The sequence below is a fragment of the Natrix helvetica genome (genome assembly GCF_964273705.1).
Source record: "Natrix helvetica genome assembly, chromosome: Z".
Taxonomy (NCBI): domain Eukaryota; kingdom Metazoa; phylum Chordata; class Lepidosauria; order Squamata; family Natricidae; genus Natrix; species Natrix helvetica.
This window is the reverse complement of record NC_138554.1, coordinates 73,682,568-73,706,647: the sequence shown is the minus strand read 5'-3', so window position 1 is coordinate 73,706,647 and position 24,080 is coordinate 73,682,568. Positions and strand designations below refer to the sequence as shown.

General features: G+C 43.1%; 1 protein-coding gene across 5 annotated transcripts in view; it reads right to left on the bottom strand.

Moving 5' to 3' along the window:
* The window catches only part of ELMO1 (engulfment and cell motility 1), a 481,433-nt gene that overhangs the window by 221,087 nt on the left and 236,266 nt on the right, over positions 1-24,080 (bottom strand). For 4 of the 5 annotated variants that reach the window (XM_081932593.1, XM_081932592.1, XM_081932594.1 and 1 more), the window contains exons 8-10: positions 11,903-12,002; positions 10,576-10,727; positions 39-92 (exon numbers count right to left, since the gene is read on the bottom strand). In XM_081932593.1, the coding sequence (XP_081788719.1) occupies positions 39-92; positions 10,576-10,727; positions 11,903-12,002 (306 nt within the window). The remainder of the gene's footprint in view (positions 1-38; positions 93-10,575; positions 10,728-11,902; positions 12,003-24,080) is intronic. The other variant, XM_081932596.1, reaches the window with a different exon arrangement.

The window sequence follows — 24,080 nt, the reverse complement described above, 5'->3', positions numbered from 1 at the left end:
ACCTGAGAGTACATCCTTCATATCTTCCCTCTGCTTACCAGATAATATTACCCATTGCTGGGGATGTCGGGGATGCTCTATCAGCAAGGTATCTAGAACAGGAAGTTGTTTGTGGTGTTCAGTGCATGATCTGTCCCCAAACTGTTTCATACTAATTTCTTATAACCAGGTAATATTAGTTCTAATGAGATATTTTAGGAAATCAGTATCACCAGTATGACTCAACAAGCAATATTCTAGGTAATAAAAGGTGTCATCACTGATGACAACTAGAAACTCTTTTTTATAAGATGGGGATTAACAGTTACGTTTTCTTTTTTTAACACTATGTAACTACTAGAAGTATTCAATTATCAAATTTTATTCTTATTACAACTGAAAAATTGAATAGAAATGTAAAAGACCTGGATGTTTCCAGATTTCAAACACTGTTTTTTAAAGACCTGTCAAGAAAAATGTAAAAAGGGCTAAATATTTTCTTTTTCCATAAATAGATTGAAATAGATTGGAGGTGGCTGATGGAATAGAGAACAATAATAATAATAATAATAAATAATAAGCTTTTATTTCTAGACCACACCCTTTCCTAAGCAGGACTCGGGGCGGTGTACAGTCATTATTAAAACCATATACAAATACATAGACATAGATGTAGACGGAGGAGGTAGAACAACCTTTCCCCTCCCTGTGTTTCTTCCCTCTCCATTCTTAGTTTGATTTTAATTTTTAAATTTAACACCTTTAATGTTTTATACTGCATTTTATTCGATTTCCATAAGCCGCCAGAATGACCTTCTGGTGGAATAGGTGAAATACAAGTTAAATAAATAAATAGTTCTGCCTATTCCTAGAAACATGCATGAAAAGATCTTATGATCTATTAATGTCATAATTTCATTTAATTTTTAAATTAAGTTCTCTTACAGCATGGATTCTTCATCCAGTCTCAGCTATGCCTTTTGTATATATGGATGCCTGAATTTCATTGTCAGAGGATCCTCAGCCACTGATACCACCATTATTGATATTCAAAAATCCAACTTTGATATGATTTCCGCTAACTTTCTGCAATAATTCTTGCTATGAGTCAGATTTTTATCTCTCAGCCCCTTTATCATCTCCATCTTCTTCAGTACATATATTCTCAACTATTCTTGGAGTCCTGAAGAGGGTGCAGTATAATTTTGGGTAAGACTATTATTACATTTGGTGACAGCAGCACTTGAACATCTGTTCTTATCATGATCAATATAAATATTGAATAGAAATATTTTAGTATTTTAAAGCATATGATATGAGCCAATTTTTATTTCTTATAACAGATTGATAATCTGATCATCATCTAATAATTCATTAAATTACAAGATGAATTCTGATTTCCCATTACATCCTAATAATTTTATATAAATCTCTAAAACAAATTTTAAATCAAAAGGTTCATAGGGCAAATAATATAACTTTTATCAGAGGTGTCCAAATCTGATGACTCTAAGATTTATGGACTTTAACACCTGCATTTCCCCAGCCAGCTGTGTTTGCTGTGGAGTTCTGGGAGTTGGTCCACAAGTCTTAAAGCGGCCAAGGTTAAACACCTCTACCTTTGTTTATATCACATCTCAGCATTGCCTTTGATCTGTAATAGACTTAATAGACTGTGATATTTTTAATTCGGCTGTTTAAAAATTGAGTTTGCTGTCTAAACATTAAGAATGTTGACTATATGAGAAACAAATACATTTATAACTAGGAGCCAGCAGAGGTTGTTAAAAACAGATCATGCCAAACCAATCTTATTTCATTCTTTCGCAAAGTGATAAGTTAGCAGAACAGCAAAATGCTGTGGACATAGTATACTTAGACTTCAATAAGGCATTTGATAAATTACAGCACAATTTACTTCTTGGTAAGCTATAAAATGTGAGACAGACAGCATTGCTGTCAGATAGATTTGTAACTGGTTGACAAACTATACTCAAAGAGTAACCCTTAATGGTACTACATCTACATGGAGAGAAGTAACCATTGAGGTATCAAAATATTCCATTTTAGGCTCAGTATTCTTCAATATTTTCATAAATGACTTAAATGGGGGAATAGAAGGGGAATTCATCAAATTTGCAGATGATACTATGCTGGCAGGAATAGCGAACACTCCAGAAGATAAGTTTAGGATCCAAAAAGGTCTTGACAAACATTAACAATGGGCCCTATCCAACAAAATGAAATGGGCCCTTATTTTAAAAAATGAAATTTAATGTGGAAAAAAGCAATGTTTTTCATCTAGGCAGGAAAAACCTCTACAAGCACAGATTGGACATTGGTTATATACCTGATTCGCCTCTTCTCTGGTCGGTGGAGACATCATCCAGACATGGGTTAACTCTGTCAGTATGCAATTGGACTGAGTCTACCAGTTGATAAGTCACACCCTCTGTGGTAGCTCCTCCCAGCTTAGACGAAAGTGCAATTGTAGACTGCTGTGTCTTACTACTCAAGAAAAAGGTGTGATCCCTCCTTGTTAACGAAAGAAATATACATTAGTCCAAACATGGCAACAGGGTGGGGCTGGATGATGTTTCCACTGACCAGAGAAGGGGGGGTATCAGGTATGTAACCAACGCCCATTCTCCTAGTAGGTGGAGACATCATTCAGACATGAGACGTACCAAAGCCAAATCTGGGCTCAGCATGAGGACTCAGGTGTCCTGAGCAGACACAATCCGTTGTAATACTCGCGGTCCAAATGCACCCTCTGCTGAAGCGTATGTGTCAAGTCTATAGTAGCGAATGAACAGGGATGGAGTAGTCCACGTGGCCTCCCTACATATCTCCTCCACCAGAGCCCGGGATGACCAGGCGGCTGAGGTGGCCGCACTGCGAGTGGAGTACACCGTGATGTGGGGTGGAATTGGAAGAGAGAGCAGTGTAGGTTCTGGAAATTGCTGCCCAAACTCAGCGTCCGATGTCTGTAGAAAAGACCTTGGATTCCTTCTTACCTCCCGGCTGAAAACGGACAAATAGAACTTCCGAGTGTCGGAAGTCAAAAGTTCTCTTGATATACACTCGGAGAGCACATTACACATTGAGATAATGCCACCTACGTTCAAGTCTATGTGATAGTTTAGGACAGAAGTTGGGAAGCACTAGCTCTTGGGCTCTGTGAAAAACTGAATTTACCTTGGGTATAAATGCCTGGTCTAGGCAGAGAACAACTCTGTCCAGATAGAAGATACATTAGTCTTGCCTGACTGACAGGGCTGCCAGCTCGGAGATCCACCTGACCGTGGTGACAGCTTCAAGAAAAACCACCTTCAGTGTGAGAAAATGCAAGGTGATAGATTGCAGAGGCTCAAAGGGTGCCTGTGTTAAGGAGTCCAGAACTTTGGAGATATCCCAAGAAGGGAAGAGGCTTGAGGTTGGTAGCACCCCTGAGAAATCGCCAGATAAGTGGTTGGTGGGATAGTGGTTTTGATATACTGATGGACATAACAGATGACAAGACCACCACCTGATGGCGGAGAGTGTTCAGAGATAGTCCCTTGTCAAGTCCCAGCTGGAGGAACTGAAGAACGTTAAGGATGGAAGCCTGCAAGGGGGCAATACTTTGCCGCTGGCACCAGGTGGAGAATTGTGTCCAAGTGGCATCATAAATGCGGTTAGTGGACGAGCGCCTGGAGGCCTGAATTGTCCGGATGACCTCAACTGAGAGATTGGTGCTCGTTAGAGTCTCCAGCTCAATCTCCAGGAGATGAGACAAAGCCAAGGAAGGTCGGGGTGCCTGAATGACCCCTGCAAGAGCAGAGAGCTGATCTGGGGCAGCTGCCATGGAGGAGCCACAGATAGGTTGAGCAAGTCTGCGAACCAGGGTCTGCAGGGCCAGTAAGGAGCTAGAAGAATCAGCTCTGACTGCGCCATTAACATCTTCCAAATTACACGTTGAATCAGAGGGATTGGAAGAAACATGTAAACAGGCCTTGGGGCCACTTGCACCTTAGAGCGTTGATGCCCTCCGCCCCCAGAGTCATGTAACGTGTGAAATACCTGGGGAGTTGGTTGTTGTCCTGTGATGAAAAGAGGTCAAAAATCGGCAGGCTGTACCTGTCCGATAACTGTCTGAAGACTTTTCGATGAAGACTCAACTCCGCCGGGTGTCAGGCCTGCGGAGGTTCCTTTAAGAATCTTTGGCCTGCCACACTTTCTTATAATTTCCTATGTGTTTCATTAGTGTAGTAGTTGGGAGGGGGAAATAGAAAGGAGTAGGATTATGGAATGTATTGTTGTGATTCTTCCTAGAAGCTCAAGGTCATCTTTTGTCTCTGTACCTCGACACCTGACCAGAAGCAGAGGGGTGTAGATGCTAGCGTGGAAGATGATGATTGGAATATGTGATGAATTATGGGGTGTGGGGATAGATATGAACTTTCAACTGGGTGAACCCACAGGATGTACATTAGAGTTGAAATTTCATAGCATAATGCCAACATGCCTGTATTATTAAATTGGAACTTTAAAGATGATTCTGTTCTGGACTCTGATTTACTTTTGCATGGTATTTGGAACGCTGACACCGGGTCGATCTGCATTCAGCTGAGGTTGTCTGCCTGAATGTTTTGAATCTCTGAAATGTGCTCTGCGCTGAGAGATAGGAGATGTCCCTCCACCCACGACTCCAGCTGGAACGATAAACTCATTAGTTGTTTGGACCACGTTCCCCCCTGCTGGATGATATGCACTTTTGTGGTAGTATTGTCCGTAAGGTTGAGTACGTGCGCATTGGTCACTATGTCTTAGAAATGGAGTAGCATCAGAGAAACCACCTCCAACCAATTTATGCTGTTTTCCAGGTCAGAGCGAGACCAAAGTCCTTGTGCTACATGGTTTTGTACGTAAGCGTCCCAACCCAGGAGACTTGCATCTGTGGTGAGAGTGATGCATTGAGGCTCCTGGAAAAGGGTGCCTTGAGCCAGGGTAGGGGACAGCCTCTGGGGTGAGGCGCACTCGAACAGCTGCAGTTGGACCTTTGATAGGGAAGCAGGAACCACTGTAGATGATGGCTGTGGAACCGAGCTCATGGCACTATGTGGAAGCTCGAGACCATCTTCCCTAACAACTGCGAAGGTTGGAGGAGTGGAACCCTCTGTTTTTGTATGGTGGATGAAACTAACCTGTGAATGCTCACCCGTCATTCCGGGGAGAAGAAGACACTTCCTAGTTTCGTGTCTATTACAGCCCCCAGATGGATTAGATGACTAGTGGGTTTTAGATGACTTTTTGGGACATTGAGTAGGAACCTGTGATCTTGGAGGACCTGGAGAGTGGTCTGAATGTCCCTGGTTGCCTGATTTAAAGACCTGGACAGCAACAAAATGTTGTCCAGATAGCAAAGAATGCATCCACAGGGAGGGAGGTGCATGGCAGGGAGTGGAGGTGAACAGCTACGACCACGAGAACCTTGGTAAACACCCTCAGGGCCAATGACAGGCCGAACGGAAGGGTGCAATACTGAAAGTGATTCCCTGCATAGGAGGGAATCCTGCTCTGCCAGGATGGGGATGTGGAGATATGCTTCCATTTGGTCCTCCAAGGAGAGGAGGTCGTTTGGGTGGACGGTCTCCAGGATGGACTGCAGGGAATGCATTTTGAACGTCCGGTAAACTATAAATTTGTTTAGAAATTTGAGGTCGAGAATTCCTCTCCAACCCCCTGAAGACTTCGGCACAATGAAGAGACAAGAGTAAAATCCCCATCCCTGTTGGTTGGGAGGTACCTCCTCCATGGCCTGAATTTGGAGAAGATGCCTGATTGCTTTTTCTACAAACCTTCTTTTGAGAATGTCCTTGGAGACCGGACACATGATGAAGTGCTGCGGGCGGGCGGGGGGGGGGGCTTGGAGAGAAACTCCAAAACTAAGCCCAATCTGATTGTTCATCTGACCCAGTCGTCGTCAGTGGTGTGTCCCAATGATTACCAAAGGCCGACAGGTGACCCCCAATGGTGAGTGCCAGCAAGGAGTCACTTCTGCTTCCGGAAGGGACAATTGGAACGCCCTCTGAAGGGCTTCTTGGAGGAGAAGCATTGGTTGTTCCTGCCGGATCTGTTATAGGAGGAAGGTCCCTGTCTAGGGGAGGGGCTGATGTTGTGGACAGAGGTAGTTGTAGCCCCTGTCCGTCTCTCGAGAGGACTTCCTGTGAAAAAAGGAAGAAGGTTTAGAATCAGATTTGCAAGTAGCAGAAGGTAGAATCTTCCTTTTGTCCTTCAAGTCAATCAAGAGAGGCTCAAGGGGGGACCCAAAGAGATGCTCAGCAGAAAAGGGGGAGGAGGCAAGTCTCCATTTTGCCCTGGCATCCGCCTGCCATTGCTTTAGCCATAAGAGGCGTCTGGTGGACACAGAGGAGGCAATGGCCTTTGAAGCAAAGTGTGCTGCATCCAGAGATGCATCCGCAGAATACTCGATGGCAGCCTTAAGCTTATTGATGTCTTAATGAGACCTAGCGTCTGAGAGCGAGAGTCTCTCTTGCAGTTGCTTAAGCCAGAGTAGGGCAGCTCTGTTGAAGAAGGAGGCTGGAGAGGCAGCCCGCACTGCCCACGCTGAGGCTTAATGGCCTTTGACCAGTGTCTGTTTGAACCTCTTGTCCTCCGGACGGAGGGCATCCTCCCGGACAGCCATAGTGGCATTAGGGGACGAGAGAGACACCACTGAGGGGTCCATGGAAGGGACCTCCAATAGCTTGGGAAGTTCGGGGTCAACATTGTAAAGTTGCTTATCCAGAGAAGAAGGGAGAGGCCCTGCACCCGGATAGGCCCACTGATTCTGGACCACCTCCAGAAAGAGCTTGGGGGAAGGGACCACCTCCTTCTCCACAGTAGGACGAGAGAAAAGCAGATCAGTTGTGTCAGTTTAGACCAGAGGTTGGCTTAGAGGTCGGAATACCAGAAACCTTCACCTTAAAAAGGAGAGAATGAAATAAAACAGGTTTAAAGAGTCCCACCAATGCAGAAGGGGCAGGTCTCTGTCAGGTCCTCATCATCCGAGGGATCAGAGTCCCTGGAAACCTGTTCTTCAGTCTCTAGGGCAGACACCTGGGAAACAGAGTCAGATGTAACCCTATTTAAGATGGAGGAGTGGCCCTTATACTTTCTGGAGTTGAGGCGGCAGGAGCACAATGTTGAAGGACTGCAGCTATGCCGCGCTCAATGGCAGCCGAGATTATATCAGCCATATCAGAGGGGTACTAGTGGAGGTCCCTAGGACTGGGAGTAACAACATCCAGATCAGGAGTTAGGCTCTTTTCCCCCTTAGAACTGTCCTTCTCCTGGAAGCCTACCCCGTCCTTGGGCTGAAGAGGGGAAGCAGGAATGGAAATGTCCCCGTCTGTATCAGTGGAGAGCTCCTCTGGGGGATTGTGTGCACTTGTCAGGGGCACCAACAGAGGTTGAAACCACACAATGTTTGGATTTGGCCTTAGCCTTGTGGGAAGCCAAAGCTGGGGTCGTGCCCTGTTCCTTATCTGGGGCCTTATCCTGAGGTAAACTGGGCCTGGAAGCCTTGGCAGACCTGGATGAATCCTCCTGCTCAGAACCACACCGTTTCCTTGCTCTGGGTTCAGTAGGGCCAGAAGGGTGGATGGTCATTGGAGAGGATTCCTGAGGGGACCCAAGGACACTGGCATTGGACTCATTGGTGGCCATTACTCGTGACTTGTTGAAATTCAGGAATCCACAAAATGGCTGCTGTACTTTCCCGCCTAAACAAGATGGCCACCGGGAGATCTGAACTCTGTGAGGGAGTGTTAAAGCAAGCCAAAAATGCCGGCTAATTCGCTGGTGGCCTCCTGGCCATTCCGCAAGCCGCTGCATTGCTGGCACAACAAGGAGAGGCTGCCAATGCCGGTGTGCCAGGGGGTTGCAAGCTGGCTATAGCGGAGGCGGTGTGCCAAATTACGGTAGAGGGTGAGTCAGCGACAAGAGCCGAGGTGCTGGAACGATGCTGGCGGTAGCGGTGGCTGTGATTCGGCGGTGGACGGAGTGACACAGTTCAAACAGAGGCTTTGTGCGGCTGTGTAACTGCACGATCACAGAAGGACGACGACGATGAGATAAGCAGTCACAGCGTGGCAGAGATAGTGACAAAGAGAGGCCAGTATACCTGTGAGCCTGTCGCTCCGTCGACAAGCCGATAAGGCCTGGAAGAGGCCCCTGGCCTGAAGCCCTCTTTGTGAGGCTCAGGGAAGCCGTAGATCCAAAGAAGGTCAATTGAGAATTTTGAAGTGGGGATAGCCAATTAGGATGGAAATTAGATATGAAAGCTTGCCAATTAGTTAAATTAAGGTAGGAGAGATAAAAAGACACAGCTAGTCCAAGGATAGGACTGAGTCTAAGCTGGGAGGAGCTACCATGGAGGGTGTGACTTATCAACTGGTAGACTTAGTCCTATTGGATACTGACAGAGTTAACCAATGTCTGGATGATGTCGCCACCTACTAGGAGAATAGGTGAAACTTGGCTCAAAAACAGTAACTGTGAGAGAGATCTTGGAGTCCTAGTGGAAGATCACTTAAACATGAGCCAGTAGTGTGTGGCAGCAGCCAAAAGCAGAAGCATAGAATCAGAATCACATGAAATATTGGTATCACTTTATAAATCCTTAACAAGATCACATCCAGAATATTTTATCATGTTTAGATCATATTATGAAAAAAAGATGTTGAAACTTTGAAAAAAGTTCAGAGAAGAGAAACTAAGATGATTAAAGGCCTGGAGACAAAAATTTATTAAAACGGTAGCAGGAACTGGGTATGGCTAGTTTAGAAAAAAGAAGGATTAGGGGTGACATGAGAGCAGTATTTCAGGATTTGAGGGGCTGCCACAAAGAAGAGGTCAACTTATTTTCCAAAGCATCGGAAGTCAAGACAAGAACTTCATGTTGCCTGGGGAATTCTGGGAATTGAAGTCCATGCACCTTAAAGTTGCCAAGGTTGAGAAGAATAGGTCTAAACTAGAGTTTAGGATTTTCCATTCCTATTTTATTTAGTGTTTGGTGCAATTAAATAAATCAGTTGTGGTTTCCTTAACAAATAGTGATTAAAGCAATATGAACCATTACTGGACTTTTTGTGAGAAACTGAAATTAAAAGTTGATCTGGGGCTTTGATTATTAGATATAGGATTAGGGAAATAATGTAGACAAATGTTAATCTTAGAGGAAGAGTTTGAGATATTTTTTACTTAAATCTGTACCAAAGAAAGTTGAAAGTCATTCTTTTTTGCTTTTCCTTCTTTCTTTCTTACACTTTTACTCTTTTTCTTTCCTGGGTCTTTTCTTTTTTCAAATCTGTTTTTATTTGTTTATTTGCTTTGTTTTTTATGTATGAAGGATCAAATACTCAGCCATTATACTTCTACATTCCTTATTTACAGAAACCATATCAAAATTTAGAATGAAATCCACTGGGAGCCATCTCATATAAGGTGGGCTCTGATCAAAAAATGTTTATCGATAGAAGATAATATTTGTAGCTCATGATTGAACTGTGGGGTCCTTGGTGCTCTCTGAGCTTAATAGTTTTCTTGCAGATGTTTCATTACCAAACTTCATCAGTACTAGAAGGGAGTGGAATTTGCTCTTATTATCATATACTAGTCGCTTACCCTGTCAATGTTAATCAGTTGCTTCACAAAAAGTGTTTTCATTGGTGCTGGATCTCTACAGCATCAGACAGAGAAGGGCTATTTTGCACCTCTCCCTCAAATGTTCTTTAAAATACAGAGTTTCCCAGCATTGGTTTAGGAACCTCCAACATGCAAACTATGATTACCCATCCTAAAATGAATCCTCTTTACCTGGAGCTTCAAAATTTGCTCTTTGCTGGAAAGGTGTATAGCTAAAAGTCAGTCTACATTTAGTCTACATCTGACTTTGGGGATATTTCTTCATAACCAAACAAAAGTGTATTTTCTGTGTAGTTCATACCCTTTGCTCATTGGATCTGGATATCACAAAGTAAAGCTCATATTTTGCAATTAACTCCCATGCCCCGTTTTGGCTGGCAGAGTGCTTTCACACCCACCCTGGCAATGCTCACCCTGGCCATGCCCCCATGACCACACACCCCTCAGTCCACCAAGGTCAAACATAATCCAGATGCCACCCTCAATGAAACCGAGTTTGACACTCCTGGTATACACTCTCCTGCTTGAGCAGGGGGTTGGACTAGAAGATCGCCAAGACCCCTTCCAGCTCTATTCTGATTGATTAAATAGAATGCATGGAGACACCAGCAGGAGGAATGTCTAAGGTGGAAAATTGATATTAGTTAGCCTCCCCCCTCCCATCAGCCACCTAATCTTTTTTATCAGCATTTAATTCTTCGTATTAAAAAAATAACACTTTATATTTTAATTTCTAATCGTTCATTTAAAAATCAAGGGAGGAGCTACATCTTTATTAAAATCTGATTCTAGAAGAGTTTTAAGACAGTTATATGTTTTTATACTAGTACCTGTACTTGTTTCTAATCTGAAGTTTTCCAAGCGTAAAACAAGAAGGAAATTAAAAGAAAACCACAGAAAACTTACCCTTGTAGATGTGGAATTAATTGCCCAATTGTTATCTCTTGTGCCACTTTCTGATACAGATCATGACCATTCAGTACCATTGATTCTAAAATGGCTAATGATCTTTGTAATATAGCAATATCATTTTGGAACTTGCTCACATAACTTGCAATCTATGAATAAATCACAAACAAAATCAATATAATTTGAACATAATGTTAATGTTCTGATTATCCAGCTGTGATAGCAGACTACTAATCTTTGCAGGCATAGCCCATAAAAATTTCAAGTGGAGAAGTATCTACTATTCCTCTGCAACAGCCATCCTCACAACTGTTTTCCTCCAATTTTCCAGATAGGAAATAGCCAGATGTGCTGCAATAACTGTGCAGGAATACTCAGCGCCAAAACACCTGTATGGGTACCTTAGATGTCATGAAACAGATACTATAATAGAAGTTGAAAAGGGCACTGGGTAGGGAAACTTAGTCCAATCCCATCATAGCCTGATTTTCAAAGTAGTTGCTGCGTTTTACTTAAGGGAGAATCCTGTGAAGATAATCTCAAATTGTGACGGAAATCTACCTGTGACAAAAAAAAAACTTTTGACATACCTTATGTCTGAAGTTTTAATTGGGCACCCATGAATATAGTATCTATATCAACCCTAGTTTAATACTATAACAATTATATATTTTATACTTTCCATGGCTATATTCCAGGATTTCACTGTTTCTCCAAATGCATGTGGAGAAAAAAGTTTCCTTTCAGGGCAGCACAGTTCTAATATCATTCAGAGATTGTTTTATATGTTTGTGAGCTTAGGTTCATAACCTCATTTTATCTTCATGAACACTCTATGAATAACTTAAATCCACGATTTCTGCACAAGTTCATCCAACAAACATCATGTATTTCCTGAATGCAAGTCAAAACTTGGATGCAAACTTATAATTATAGCAGTACCACTAATCAAACTAGTTTTTAATTTCTATGAACTGCAATCAAGTAAAAATCATATATTGGTTTGATTCATACATCATACTAGGACTAGGTTGTAAAAGAGTCTATTTGGTGTTGGTTTAATATGCTGCATGAATCTGGATGCAATATTAGAATTAATAAACCATAGCATTACATGCTGCATGAATCAAACTAATTATGATTTCTACATTAGATGATGATTAAACAAGTTACAGTTTAGCACACTGTGTAAACCCACTCATTTATCTGTTCATTTTGTATGTGCCACCCATTCTTTACTTTATATATAAATGAGACAGGCACAAATATAAAATGAGGCTGTCCCCATAACAATTTGGATATAAGTAATAAACATAAACTTTACCTTTTTTATGAAAGCCACAGAGAAAGTATCCCAAGATACAATTCCATGATCCATCAGCTCAACAAATGCTGTTAATGTATATGCTAACATGTCTCCAAAGCTGAAAGACACATAATTCATAGTAATAATGGAAGGACCACAAGAGAGAAATATGAAGCTGTGGGGCAAGGAACAACAAAGCAAGATTATGCAAAAGAGTAGAAGCAGAATAAAATGAAGGCTGTAGAGCAAAGAAGCATCAAAATAATATTATATGTAAATCGATATTCTACTGAGAAGAAATTGAGAATCTTTAATAGAAAAAGGCTATATAACATATTCATTGTTCTCCATTAAAAATATAGCTAATGTGAAACAAAATTTTCAGTAAAGTTGGGCAACCAACTTTATATATATTTGGGCAACCAGCGTCCACTCCTGAAATAGATCAGAGGTCTATCCCTTACCTCACATGAATGACATCTACCTTCCAACCTCATCTATGAATAAATCTTAAATCAAGACTAAACTTCAGCATTAATTTTTAACTAGATTTTTAAAATCACTTTTAAACTTTTAATTAAAATACCAACCATATTTTTTGGACTATAAGACACATCGGAGTATAAGATGCACCAAGATTTTGAAGAGATAAATTTTAAAAAAAAGTTTTTACCCTCCTGGTCCCCAGGAATATTCTGCAGGCTTCCCAAACCCTCTGCACGCTCCATGTTTTGTGAAAAATGAGGCATGCAGAGAGTTTGGGAGGCCTGCAAAGTGCTCCTGGGGGTCAGGGAGGGAAAAAACACCCCCATTTTGTGAAAAATGAGCCCCTTTTCACTCATTTTTGCCCTCCCCAGGCCCAAGGAGAACTCTACAGGCCTCCCAAACCCTCTGCGCATCCATTTTTGCAAAAAAAAACAGGATGCGCAGGGCGGAGTTTTGGGAGGCCAAAAATGCTGTTTTAGTGTATAAGACGCACCCATATTTTTACCCTCTTTATGGGGGGAAAAGATGCGTCTTATATTCCGAAAAATACAGTAATTATAGTGATACCTTGGTATTCATTGTTAATTGGCTCTGGGAAATGTGATAAATACCAAAAAGGATTAATATCAAACAATTTTCCCCATGAGGAATAATGAGTGATTGCACAAGCTAAAACTTGTCAAGGCAACACTGACAAGTTTTAGCTTGTGCATTGAACGCCAAGCAAATGATGAGTACTGGGACAAAATTTTCACATCAAAATGAGTGGAGTACCAAATTAAATGAGTTTCAAAGCAGTTTTGAGTATCAAGGTACAATTGTATAGCCAGTGTTGTGAAAATCCTTAAAATATCTAGTTGGCATAAAACAGGTGGGAACTCATGTGAGAAAAGAGAGAGCACAAATGAGTTATCAATTATAATTAAGTGACAAATCAAGCTTCAATTGCAGATTATATCTTGCTATATTGGTTTGAGCACTACCAATTATTTCTACTGGTTAAGAAGACTTTGAGTTTGACTCTGAGATTATTATCTTAAAAACATTACTTTATTTAGCAAGTCTAGTCTAAATTTGGACACAAGTCTGTTCTGTTGTACAAACTGCTTTCTTTCCTCTCCTGCTCTTCAAAAACTAACCAGCCACTGCCAAGCTTCTGATGAATATACACATCATGATAATTTAAATTTCTAAAGGCAACAGGTGAAAAAGAAACATTAGGAATCAATCAAAATAATAATAATCCTGATCCATGAATGAATCAATGCAATATTTGCATAGTAACTTACATTATATCATATTAGTTATTCAAAATGCTAAAATTTCATCTAATGAGTAATTTCAATTTTTTAACAACTAGAGTTATTGTTATCAGATACTGCTATTTTGAAAAAGGATTATTCAAAGTGCTGAGTCAAATACTGCTATGCGTACACACACACACACACACACACACACACACACACCATATATAATTAGGTGCAAGTTCTATGAACAGAGATTGATTTCAGCCTTACGGCCATTTAACTATATAATAGAAAGAACAGTGCTATTTTTCATATGTAATAGCAGTCAGGGCACTTTTCAAACGGTGAAACTAGATATCTTTAACTGGACCCATGTACAACATGAAAAATGATTTAGTATCTTTGATTTTAAGGATTATATCTTCTCCCTTTACAGTATAATATGTCCCTCTTTCCTGGCTTATATAAATCTGTCATTAAATTAAAATTCAGCAGACCGTGGTTTGCTATAAAACTACAAATAAATAGGAAGGAAATCACTAATCTAGGTACAGCAAAACTATGAATTGGTATTACCGTAGAGAGCCGCCTTTACATGTATTCGAGTACAGAAGTTACGTGCAGGCCATGCCATAGGTGTGTAAGAGCAGTTGGGCAATTCAACTGGTTCTATCTGGTTCGTGTGAACTAGTAACAGTGGCAGCAGGAGGCTCCATCCACTGCCCAGACTTCATCATGTCCCATTTTTGATGCTCTGCATATGCAAGGAAGGGCCTGCACATGCACAGAAGGTCCCGTGCACACACACACGCTCACATTTGCAAACTGGTAGTGAAGGTAAGTTGATGTCACCCTTGTGTAAGAGGGCTGTTATTTTGAATATGTAATGTTTTTCACATTCTTTAGAAGAAATGTAACATGGAAGCAAAAAGGAACAGGAATAAAAAAGATGTTTATTGCAGGCCAAATAATATGTTAACATAGTCATGAGATATTATTTTTACATTCATTGCTCTGGCTTCCAATCAGTATCAAAGAACCATAAAAAGAGATGGCTTTTAAAGTTGCTTATGTCTTAACTCCTAATTATCTCCAAGATGATATCCTTTGAGTGGAACTTACTTGTCTGGTCTTTTGTTCAGTTGCTTTGCATTCTAAACTTTGTAGGTGGGGTGAGGAGAAAATATAGTATTTTCTGTTGTGGTTCTGTCCCTTACTGCTATTCCATATTATAAAATCCCCAGCAGTCTTCTTGCAGTTGGACAGTATATAAAATTTTAAGTGAGTAAATAAATAAACTGCTTCACGAAAGATTGAACCAATTCATAGGAACAGCAACTAAGATTGCCAGTGACTATACACCACAGCAACAAAACCTATTCTAATATTGTAATTCATGTCAAATTTCAGATTTGAAATCTATCAGGCCACTGGAAGACAACCCAAAGAAACTGTGATGTAGGACATATCTTTTTGGGATCATTGCTATGGTAACAAGAGAAAAGACAGGTGAATGTAATAGCTATAGCTTGAAACTTTTTTCCAATATTATTTTTAGTTCTCAAATATAGTTTGGTGATGGCTTAAATAAGTAAGAACATTTCATTTTTCTCTCGCTAGATGTCATTGTAGTACCAGAAAAAATTGAGGGCCATTGAAGAAATGTGTACCAAATACCAAAATTGTAAGAAGCTACCTTATAGCTTCAATGATTTGCTCTTGTCCGGGGTAAGCTATTTAATTTAAAGTGGCTCCCAAAGCTTACCTAGTATCTTTTATATTGGAAAATTTCATTTTGAAGTTTTATCATAATATTTTTTCTGAAAATTGGAGTGAACAGTATAAACTTTTGCACAGGAAAGGTGTACATCTTGAAGTATAAAGATACCCAGTTTCATCTCATTGCAGCTTTATTACATATATCCAATAGAACAAGGTGTTTATATTATAATGCACATTTAAATGAAGTCAGCTTTGAAGTTTTTTAGTGGACGAACACCAACTATGCATACTACTCAGGGACTCAGCATTTCCTGACTGGTTTTCTGTTGCTTCAGTGTGAGGTCATATTGAGAATTTCCCAAGAATGCCCTCAGGCATCAGGATGAATATCTCTGGGGAATTTTAAATATTCCAATTGTTCATATGGTATTATGTTCTATTTTATTGCCTATTAGCTTAGCAGTAAAGAAGCTGATCATAATACAAACACTTTATTCTATGCACAACATCCCAGCCAACTGCTTGAATAACCTCTCATGTTCAGTTGTAAAAAAAAATATGACAGAATTTCCATTGAATCTAGTTTTTTCTATGAGTAAGTGAATATTCATTGAATTAATATGCATTCATAGAAATCAGAAAGGAGATGGGAATAAACCTGCTGTTTTGATGCTATTTGTTTAAGAATGATAAAAAAATATTCTATGCAAAAGCCATTAAAATTACTGACTTTAAACTTTCAATTAAATATACTGTATATGTTTAGAATTAAGTTCAGTTACATTTCATTTCTATTGCAAAGATCACAAAACCTAATTCCTTCCCAATGTTTTGCATTGGTATGGGAGAAAAATGTATAACATATATGTTGTCATTCTTTGAAAATTTATGAAAAAGCTTAGACTAACTGCTATTTTTCAAATTAAATGTATGTATCATTTGGTAATATTGTAGCAAACTTTTATGTGCTTTGATCCACATTCCCGGAAGGGAAAGAATGATACATAGGCTTACATTTATTAAGTGTTTTCTTTGAAACAGATACAATTGACCAACCTAATATCTTGATCTGTCTTTTTCTTTAAGTTCTGACTTTATGTAGTTACATTCTGACCATTACAACAATCACAACTTTTTGCTAAAAATGAAAAAAAGTGAAATGATTATTTCTGGATTTCATGATTGAAAATGAACTGAATTAAAAATTCAATTTCTTTCTTTCATACTAATGACTCATGGTTTTCTTTAATCCATTTTCATTGAAATCCTTTTTTTAAATGTTTTTTATCATTCGTTTTGCCACTCATGCCTTTAAAAACCCCTACTAGCTAGCTTAATGTTAAAATTTCTGAGGGAGGCTGGACTAGATTTCAAATTAAAGTTTCAACTTTCCTTATTTCATGTACCACTTGATCAGCGTTTAGTCAAAGCCTGATTGGTTCAAAGACGAGGGAAATTTCTTAAAGTATCCTTCCTTTCCTATTGGCTCCCAGTTTCCTCGAGGTCAAATGACGAAAGCTGGAAAACACAACACAAGAAACAACAGACCACTTGGCCGCCCCTCACCCACCCTAACGGCTGCACTTTAGGTAACTAGGGCAGGATGTATCCCCTCCCGCCATCCTACCGAAAATGAACGTTCAGGTAAGGACCAACATTCTTTTTCCAGTAGAGATGGCGGGAGGTGCTACAGCTGGGATGTACCCAAGCTAGATCCCAGGGAGAGATAAAGACTCCAGGGAAGAAGTAGTCGCCACTTGTTGGAGGACCCTGCGCCCAAAAGACACCTCTGCCAAAGCGAAGCGATCCAGCCAGTAGTGCCAGATAAAGAATGTTGGAGACGACCAAGTAGTCGCTCTACAAATATCCTCGAACAGGGCCCTAGTGGCCCATGCGGCCGTAGTGGTGGCACTCTGTGTGGAGTGGACCATAATTCCTTCTGGAGGAGATTGACCAGAGGCTTCATAAGCAGAGGAAATGGCCTGCCGTAACCATCTGCCGTAACCATCTGCCAATTAGAAACCCTAGCTCATAGGGTACTAAGTTGGAAAGAGAGAAAGAGAGCCTCCAACCACCGAAAAGATGATATGCGCCTGAGATAAATGAGTAACGCGCGGCGGATGTCTAGTCAGTGCCCAAGGCGTTCTCTCTTGTGAGAGGGAGACAGGGAGAAATTAGGGAGAATGACCTCCTGCGATCTATGAAAAGGAGAATTGACCTTCGGGAGAAAGGTTGGGTCCAGACGAAGGACCACCCTATCCTGATGGAATTGGCAGAGGTCATCCTTGGATGACAGGGTGCCTAGTTCAGAAATCCGCCTAGCGGATGTCACTGCGACTAGAAAGGATAAAAATCTCAAGTGCACTGTCCTTAACGGTTCGAACAGCGCCCCTGTTAGAGCCCTGAGGACTAAAGGGAGATCCCACATGGGAAAACGATGCACTGGGGGGAGATGTTACCTGCTCCCTTGAGAAATCTCTTAACGAGGGGAACCTGAGATAAGGGGAAATGGTCATCACCCGCCAGTACCGAGAACAAGGCTCCTACTTGCCAGTGTAGAGTTTTAGATTCCAGACTGTCATCCAAACCCTTTTGTAAAAAATCCAAACCTTGAGCCACCGAAGCGTCAGTGGGGGAAATGCCAGACATCCTGTACTATTTGGCAAACGCTGACCAGGTGACATTATAAATACGCATGGTTGACGGGCATCTGGAGGTCTCAATAGTCAAAATGACCTTGGATGATAGGTTTGTGTCTCTTAGGAGGCACTGCTCAAGTGTCAGGCGGTCAAGTGGAGCCACTTGGGCTCCAGATGGACCAGGACCCCCTGACACAGGACAATATCCTTCTGGGGAATCCTCCACGGGGGGGGGGGGGAGATGGACAGTTTGACAAGATCCACAAACCAAGGCCATCTGGGCCAATATGGAGCTACCAGAATGATGTGTGCCCTCTCTATCACTACCTTTCTCAGGGTCACCGGGAACATTAGAGGGAGAGGGGGAAAGACATAAAGAAGGTCTGGGGGCCATGAGCTTCTGAGAGCATCTGTTCTCTTCGTGTTCCCGGCTGGGAAGCGGGAGAAGAATCGAGGCAGTTGAGCTCACAAACAAGTCCACCCGTAGTGTGCCGAAGTGATGACAGATTTTGTGGAACCATTCGGGAAGCAGCTGCCACTTGTCGTGATCAACTGTCGCCCGACTCAGCCAGTCGGCCTGATGGTTGGCTATGCCCGAGATGTATTCTGATGTTATTGACGCCAGGTGCTTCTCTGCCCAGGATCTGAGCATCTGAGCCTCCAGCCAAAGGCACTTGGAGTGGGTGCTCCTCTGACAGTTTATGTGGGCCTTCGCGGCAATGTTGTCTGTCAGGAGCACGTGACTGTCCATAATCAAGTCTCGGAAGTGTAGAAGAGCAAGGCGAGCTGCTTTTAGCTCCAGCCAGTTGATGTTGTGGTGCAGGTCTGAGAATGTCCAACGACCTGCAGCAGCTTGGAGTCCATCAAAGCCCCCCAACCATATGAGCTCATGTCCGTTGTGATCGTAACACGATCTGGCTCCCAAATCTCCAACCATTGGGTTAGGGCAGGAGAGAGCCACCACCGAAGAGAGAGTTGAAGACCCAGTGAGAGAGGAATGGTCCTTAGGGAATTGCTCATGCGTTGACATTGGAAGGGAATAAGTATCCACTGCAGTGGCCGGGAGTGAAGATGGGCCCAGGGAACTAACCCTAGGCATGATACCATTTTCCCCAACAAGCGGGCCAAAGTCAGGATGGAAGCGGACAAACATGCACAAACTTGACGTGCCAGAGACCAAAGGTTGATGAGTCGTTCTGAGGAAAGACGAACCAGTCCCGCAACAGAGTCTATTATTGCCCCTAGATGGAGGATCTTCGTGGTAGGCAAGAGATGGCTTTTGGGGAAGTTGACAGAGAACCCCAGAGACTGTAAGGTGTGTGTGGTCAGGTGTAGATTGTGGACAGCTTCTGAGTGTGATTGGGCCTGGATGAGCACGTCGTCTAGATAAAATTGGAGTCTCACCGGAGAGGCCCGTAGGTGAGCCACCAATGCTGCCAAGACCTTTGTGAATGTGTGCAGGGCTGATGCTAGACCGAAGGGGAGAACCCTGTATTGGAAGTGTCGCCCGTTGTGAGAGAACCAGAGGCACCTGCGATGGGCTGGCAGAATCAGAATGTGCAGGTAGGCCTCCGTTAAGTTGACAGATGACAGAAAATCCCCCCGCTGGATCCCCAAGAGGATGGACCTGAGGGAGGACATCTTAAAGCATCTGTAAACTAGGTAGAAGTTGAGATGCTTCAGGTCCAGAATCGCCCTCCAGCCCGAATGGCCAGCAGATGTTGTATGGCTAGATCCATCAGGCGACATTATTCCGGATCCGGGATGGGGAAAAGGTTCTGAAGAGTGTCAGGGGAGGGGAGAGGAACTCTAGGCAAAGGGCATTCCTGACAGTGGACTTGACCCAGGCATCTGATGTTAACTGGTCCCACTGATCCACAAACAGTGCCAGGCGGTCGCCGATGGAAAGACTCGGATTGGAGTTATTTCCCTTTGTGGAAGTGGCGGACGTCCCCCTTCCCCATGAAATGGCTGTCTGGATTGCCTCTGGTACCTCCCCCTGTCCTGATAAAAGAGGCACTGACTCTGCCTATCGGACTTATACGGGAAGTACCGCTGTTGACGGTAGTTGGTATCAGGCAGTTGAAAGGAAGGCCTACAGAAAGAGGTCAGATGAATGTCTGGCTTCTTCGTATTTGTGGGGAGGACTTTCTTTTTATCTTTGTTCTCAATGAGAATCGAGAGATTCTCCAAAGAGATTGGAATCGTTGTATGGTGCTGCTGCTAGGTTCCATTTGGACATATTGTCCATCTACCAACTGTGGAGCCATAGAAGCCGTCTGGATGTCACTGAGGTGGACAAGGCTCAGGACCCGAATTTAATAGAATCCAGGGTGGCATCCACGGAAAACTGCATGGCAGAGATAATTTTGGTGAGGTCTTGGTGAAGCTGCTCATCCTGGACTGGGATGCGATTTTGCAATTGGCAGAGCCACATGTCCACTGTGCGGTTGAAATAAAAGGCCGCCACGGCAGGTTTTATCACCCAGGCGGAAGCGTTAAAACTTCTTGGATAACATAAGTTCTGCGTGCTTGACCTCCGGCTTCAACTTATCGGCCACATCCCCCGAGACCACCGTGGAGGAATTGGCCAATGCCGCAATTGGGGCATCCACAGTGGGCAATTGGAGCACCTGGGAGAATCCATGTTCCATATTATAAAAGCAACGGTCATTGCTCCCAGGGTTAGGCAAGGTGGAAGGTCAGGCCCACTGGTTCTTGACCACCTCAAGGAACAATGGAGAAGCAGGACTTCTGCTTTATCCGTATTGGTGTTCGTGAACATGGCCAGGTTAGGGTTTTTAGGTTGAGATACTGGGGGGACCCCTGTTCCTATTTTAGTGGTTCTTTTCGCCTTATGTAGTGTTTTAAACATAGGAAGAAAAAAGAGAGCAGGAAAGGCTGGGAGATCAAGAGGAACGGAATCCTCATCCTCAGAAAACCCCATATCTTGGTGGGGGTCTTCCCCTAGAATAGATCCCTCGCTAACAACCAAGGGAGAAGGAGCTCTAGTACGCTCATGCCTACAGGAGGTAGAAGGAGATCTGTGATGCTGGGAATCAGCACGGGATTTCCTTTCCCCTTGGGATGAGCGCTCCTGTTGAGATAGACCTGTGTCAATGCCCTTGGAGACAGCAAAAGAGATGAGCCTCTTAATGCTCTCTGGCAGAAGCACCAAGTCTTCTAGATTTTCCTTAGAAGGCCCTACCACTGAGGATTCCTGAGGAGCCAGGGGTACGGCTGACAGGAAAGCCTGAGAGCCACCCTCCAATGGATCCATGTCATCTTCCCTTCTAGATGGAGAAATGGGTGAAGAAGGGGAAACTACCTGTCTGGGTTGTCTATAGGTCCTACCAGGTGAGATAGAAGGGGATGAAGGGCTAAAGCCCCTAGGAGGAGATCCTGACTGGAGGGAATCGGGCCAAAGTGGAGACCTAGATCTGCTGGTGGAGTTAGGCCTGGCTGTCTGGGCCTGCTTCTCCACCCTGGCAAGTCATTTCTTTAAGGCCTGTTGCCTTCTGAGCTCGTCCCTAACAGTGGCTCGGGAGGGACATTGTTCAGCGGTCGGTGTGGAGGCTTTTGTCCTGGTTCTGGGCCTGCCCTGCCCACCCCACCTGACTGCTGGTTTCAATAGGGGCCTGTTCCGGATTGGGTCCTGAAGTAGCCCTACCAGGGACTCATGTGCGCCAATTAGAAAGAAGGCCGTAGACCAGGTACCTTGGTGTCTGGCCTTGGTGTGAGCTGAAGGTACTGCAAACGTGGGACCTGCCGGCCTCAATTGCAGGCTGCAATGCAGGCCTGTGGGAGCCTCACGAGGTGTCTGCCAAAGGCCGCCTCCACGTGCGTGGGGAGAAAATGGCTGCCGGAGCCTTCGCCAACGCCTAAAATGATCCTGAGCCTCGCTTAATGGTGCTGTGCCCGCTATTGCCACTGGCAACCCTTTCACAAGCCGCGGCTCATCTTCAGATGCCCCAGCCCATCTCTTCTAGCCACGGCGTGCACTTCTGTCCAAGAGCCACAGCTTGCTTCTTTGAAAGCCATGGTGTGTCCTCTAGCCGCAGCAGTCCTTTGGGGCCGCAGCGCGCCTCTTTCAAAGCTGCAGCTCGCTTCTTTGAAGCCGCAGTGCGGTGTTCTAGCTGCGGTGGCTCTTTTGGGGCCGCGGTATGCCTGTTTGAAGTTGCGGCTTTTCATCTCTCCTCGGCAAGCCACTAAGCCAGTTGAAGCCGTGGTGTGGCTGTTTGCAATGTGGCTCCCTGATTGCAGTTGCTCCCTTGTGTTGGTAAAGGAGGCTGTCACCCCTGTACACCCAGGGACGGGACAGTGCTCTCTTCAGGCCCAGAGGCAGGAGAGGTGCAAAGGAAGGCTTCTTACCTCCTTATGAGACAGCAAGTGTGGTCTCTATGGCCTGCAGCACAGCAATTTGGAATTTGAAATAGCCAATTAATCAATAAGCCAATTTGAAGATAATAAAGTAATACAAAACCTCTACGGAGCCAAAAACCAGTGCTTGGACCAACGACTGAGAGGAAACTGGGAGCCAATAGGGAAGAAAGGATACTTTAAGAAATTTTCCTCAGTCTTTGGACCAATCAGGCTTTGACTAAACCATACTGTAGCCCCTCCCACCATCTCTATTGGAAAAATATCATAGACTACAAGTAGTCTTCAACCTAAAACTGCTTATTTAATGGCTGTTCAAAGTTACAACATAAAAAAGTGATTTATGACTTTTTCACATTTATAACTGTTGTAGCATTCCCATGGTCACATGATCAAAATTTGGACACTTGGCAACTGACTCATATTTATTGCAGTGCCCCATGGTCATATGATTCCCTTTTACGATCTTCTGACAAGCAAAGTCAATGCGGAAACCAGATTCACTTAACAATCATTTTACAAAAGGAACAAATGCAGTGATTACTTAATAACTCAGGCAAGAAAGGTAAAAAAAATGGGACAAAATTCATTTAACTAATTTTTCACTTACAACAGAAATTTTTGACTCAAATTTCATCGTAGTTCAAGGACTACCTGTATATGCAACACTTCTAAAAAAAATTCTTGGCCCTGAGAGTTGCAGTTATATTCTATCTCTTTGCTCTTCTGCAGGGTTGTAAAACAGAAGGCCTGCGGGATGGATCCAGCCTGCAATGTGGTCAGATCCAGCCCATGGGGCTGTCCTGGAAAATGTAAGGGACCGGCCCGCATTGCTTCAGCCCGGTCTACCCACGTCGCTTTGGCCTGGTGTACCTGCATTGCTTCAGCTCAGTCTACCTGCATTGCTTTGGCCTGGTCTATCCAATGCAAAAAAGAAACATTGGGCCACTGTGGCTTTGGCCCAGTCAACCCAGTGCGAAGAGGAAACATCGAGCCAGCATGGCTTCGGCTCAATCTACCCAATGCAAAGAGGAAACATGCCAGCAGTTGGGGGACTGGATCAAAATCAATATAGTATTAGGCCTTAGGTCCTCAGCTTAGTCTCTATGGATATTAGTATGCCTACCATTACATTTGTTGGTATTTAATAAATTACTTGATGACTAGACATTTCCATTACATTTCCATTAACAAAAATCTAATGTAAAACAATTGGAGTTGGGGTAGTTGGGGAATTAGGATACTACAAAATAAAGGATTAGCCTTTATCTCTAAGAATGTTTCTCTCCCCCGCTCCCAATGCAGAATACAGTAATTCTTTCTTGCAATCTAGTTGTCATATCGTTGCTGCTTAGAGCTATTAAGTCTTGCATGATGGGTAGCTGCAGTGCTTGGTTTATAACTATTCCCACAGACTTGCCAAAAAAGCAAAAAACAAAAACAAAACAGGATTAGTAGGTAAAATTCTACTTGAAGAGGAGAGCTATAGAGCAGGGGTATAAAAGTTGATTTCATTGAGGCCGCATCAGGGCTGTGTTTGACCTCAGGGGGCTTGGTGGGCATGGCAAGGGTGATCATGTAGCTCAACATCACTCGTGTCGAGAGCACCTATGATGGCCTGGGCAGGGCTGGGGAAATCCATTGTCTCCAGCAGAGGAAGGCAAGATCAGGGAGCGCGCCAAACCCTTGTCCTCTAGAGGAGTCTCACAGCCCCTCTCAGGC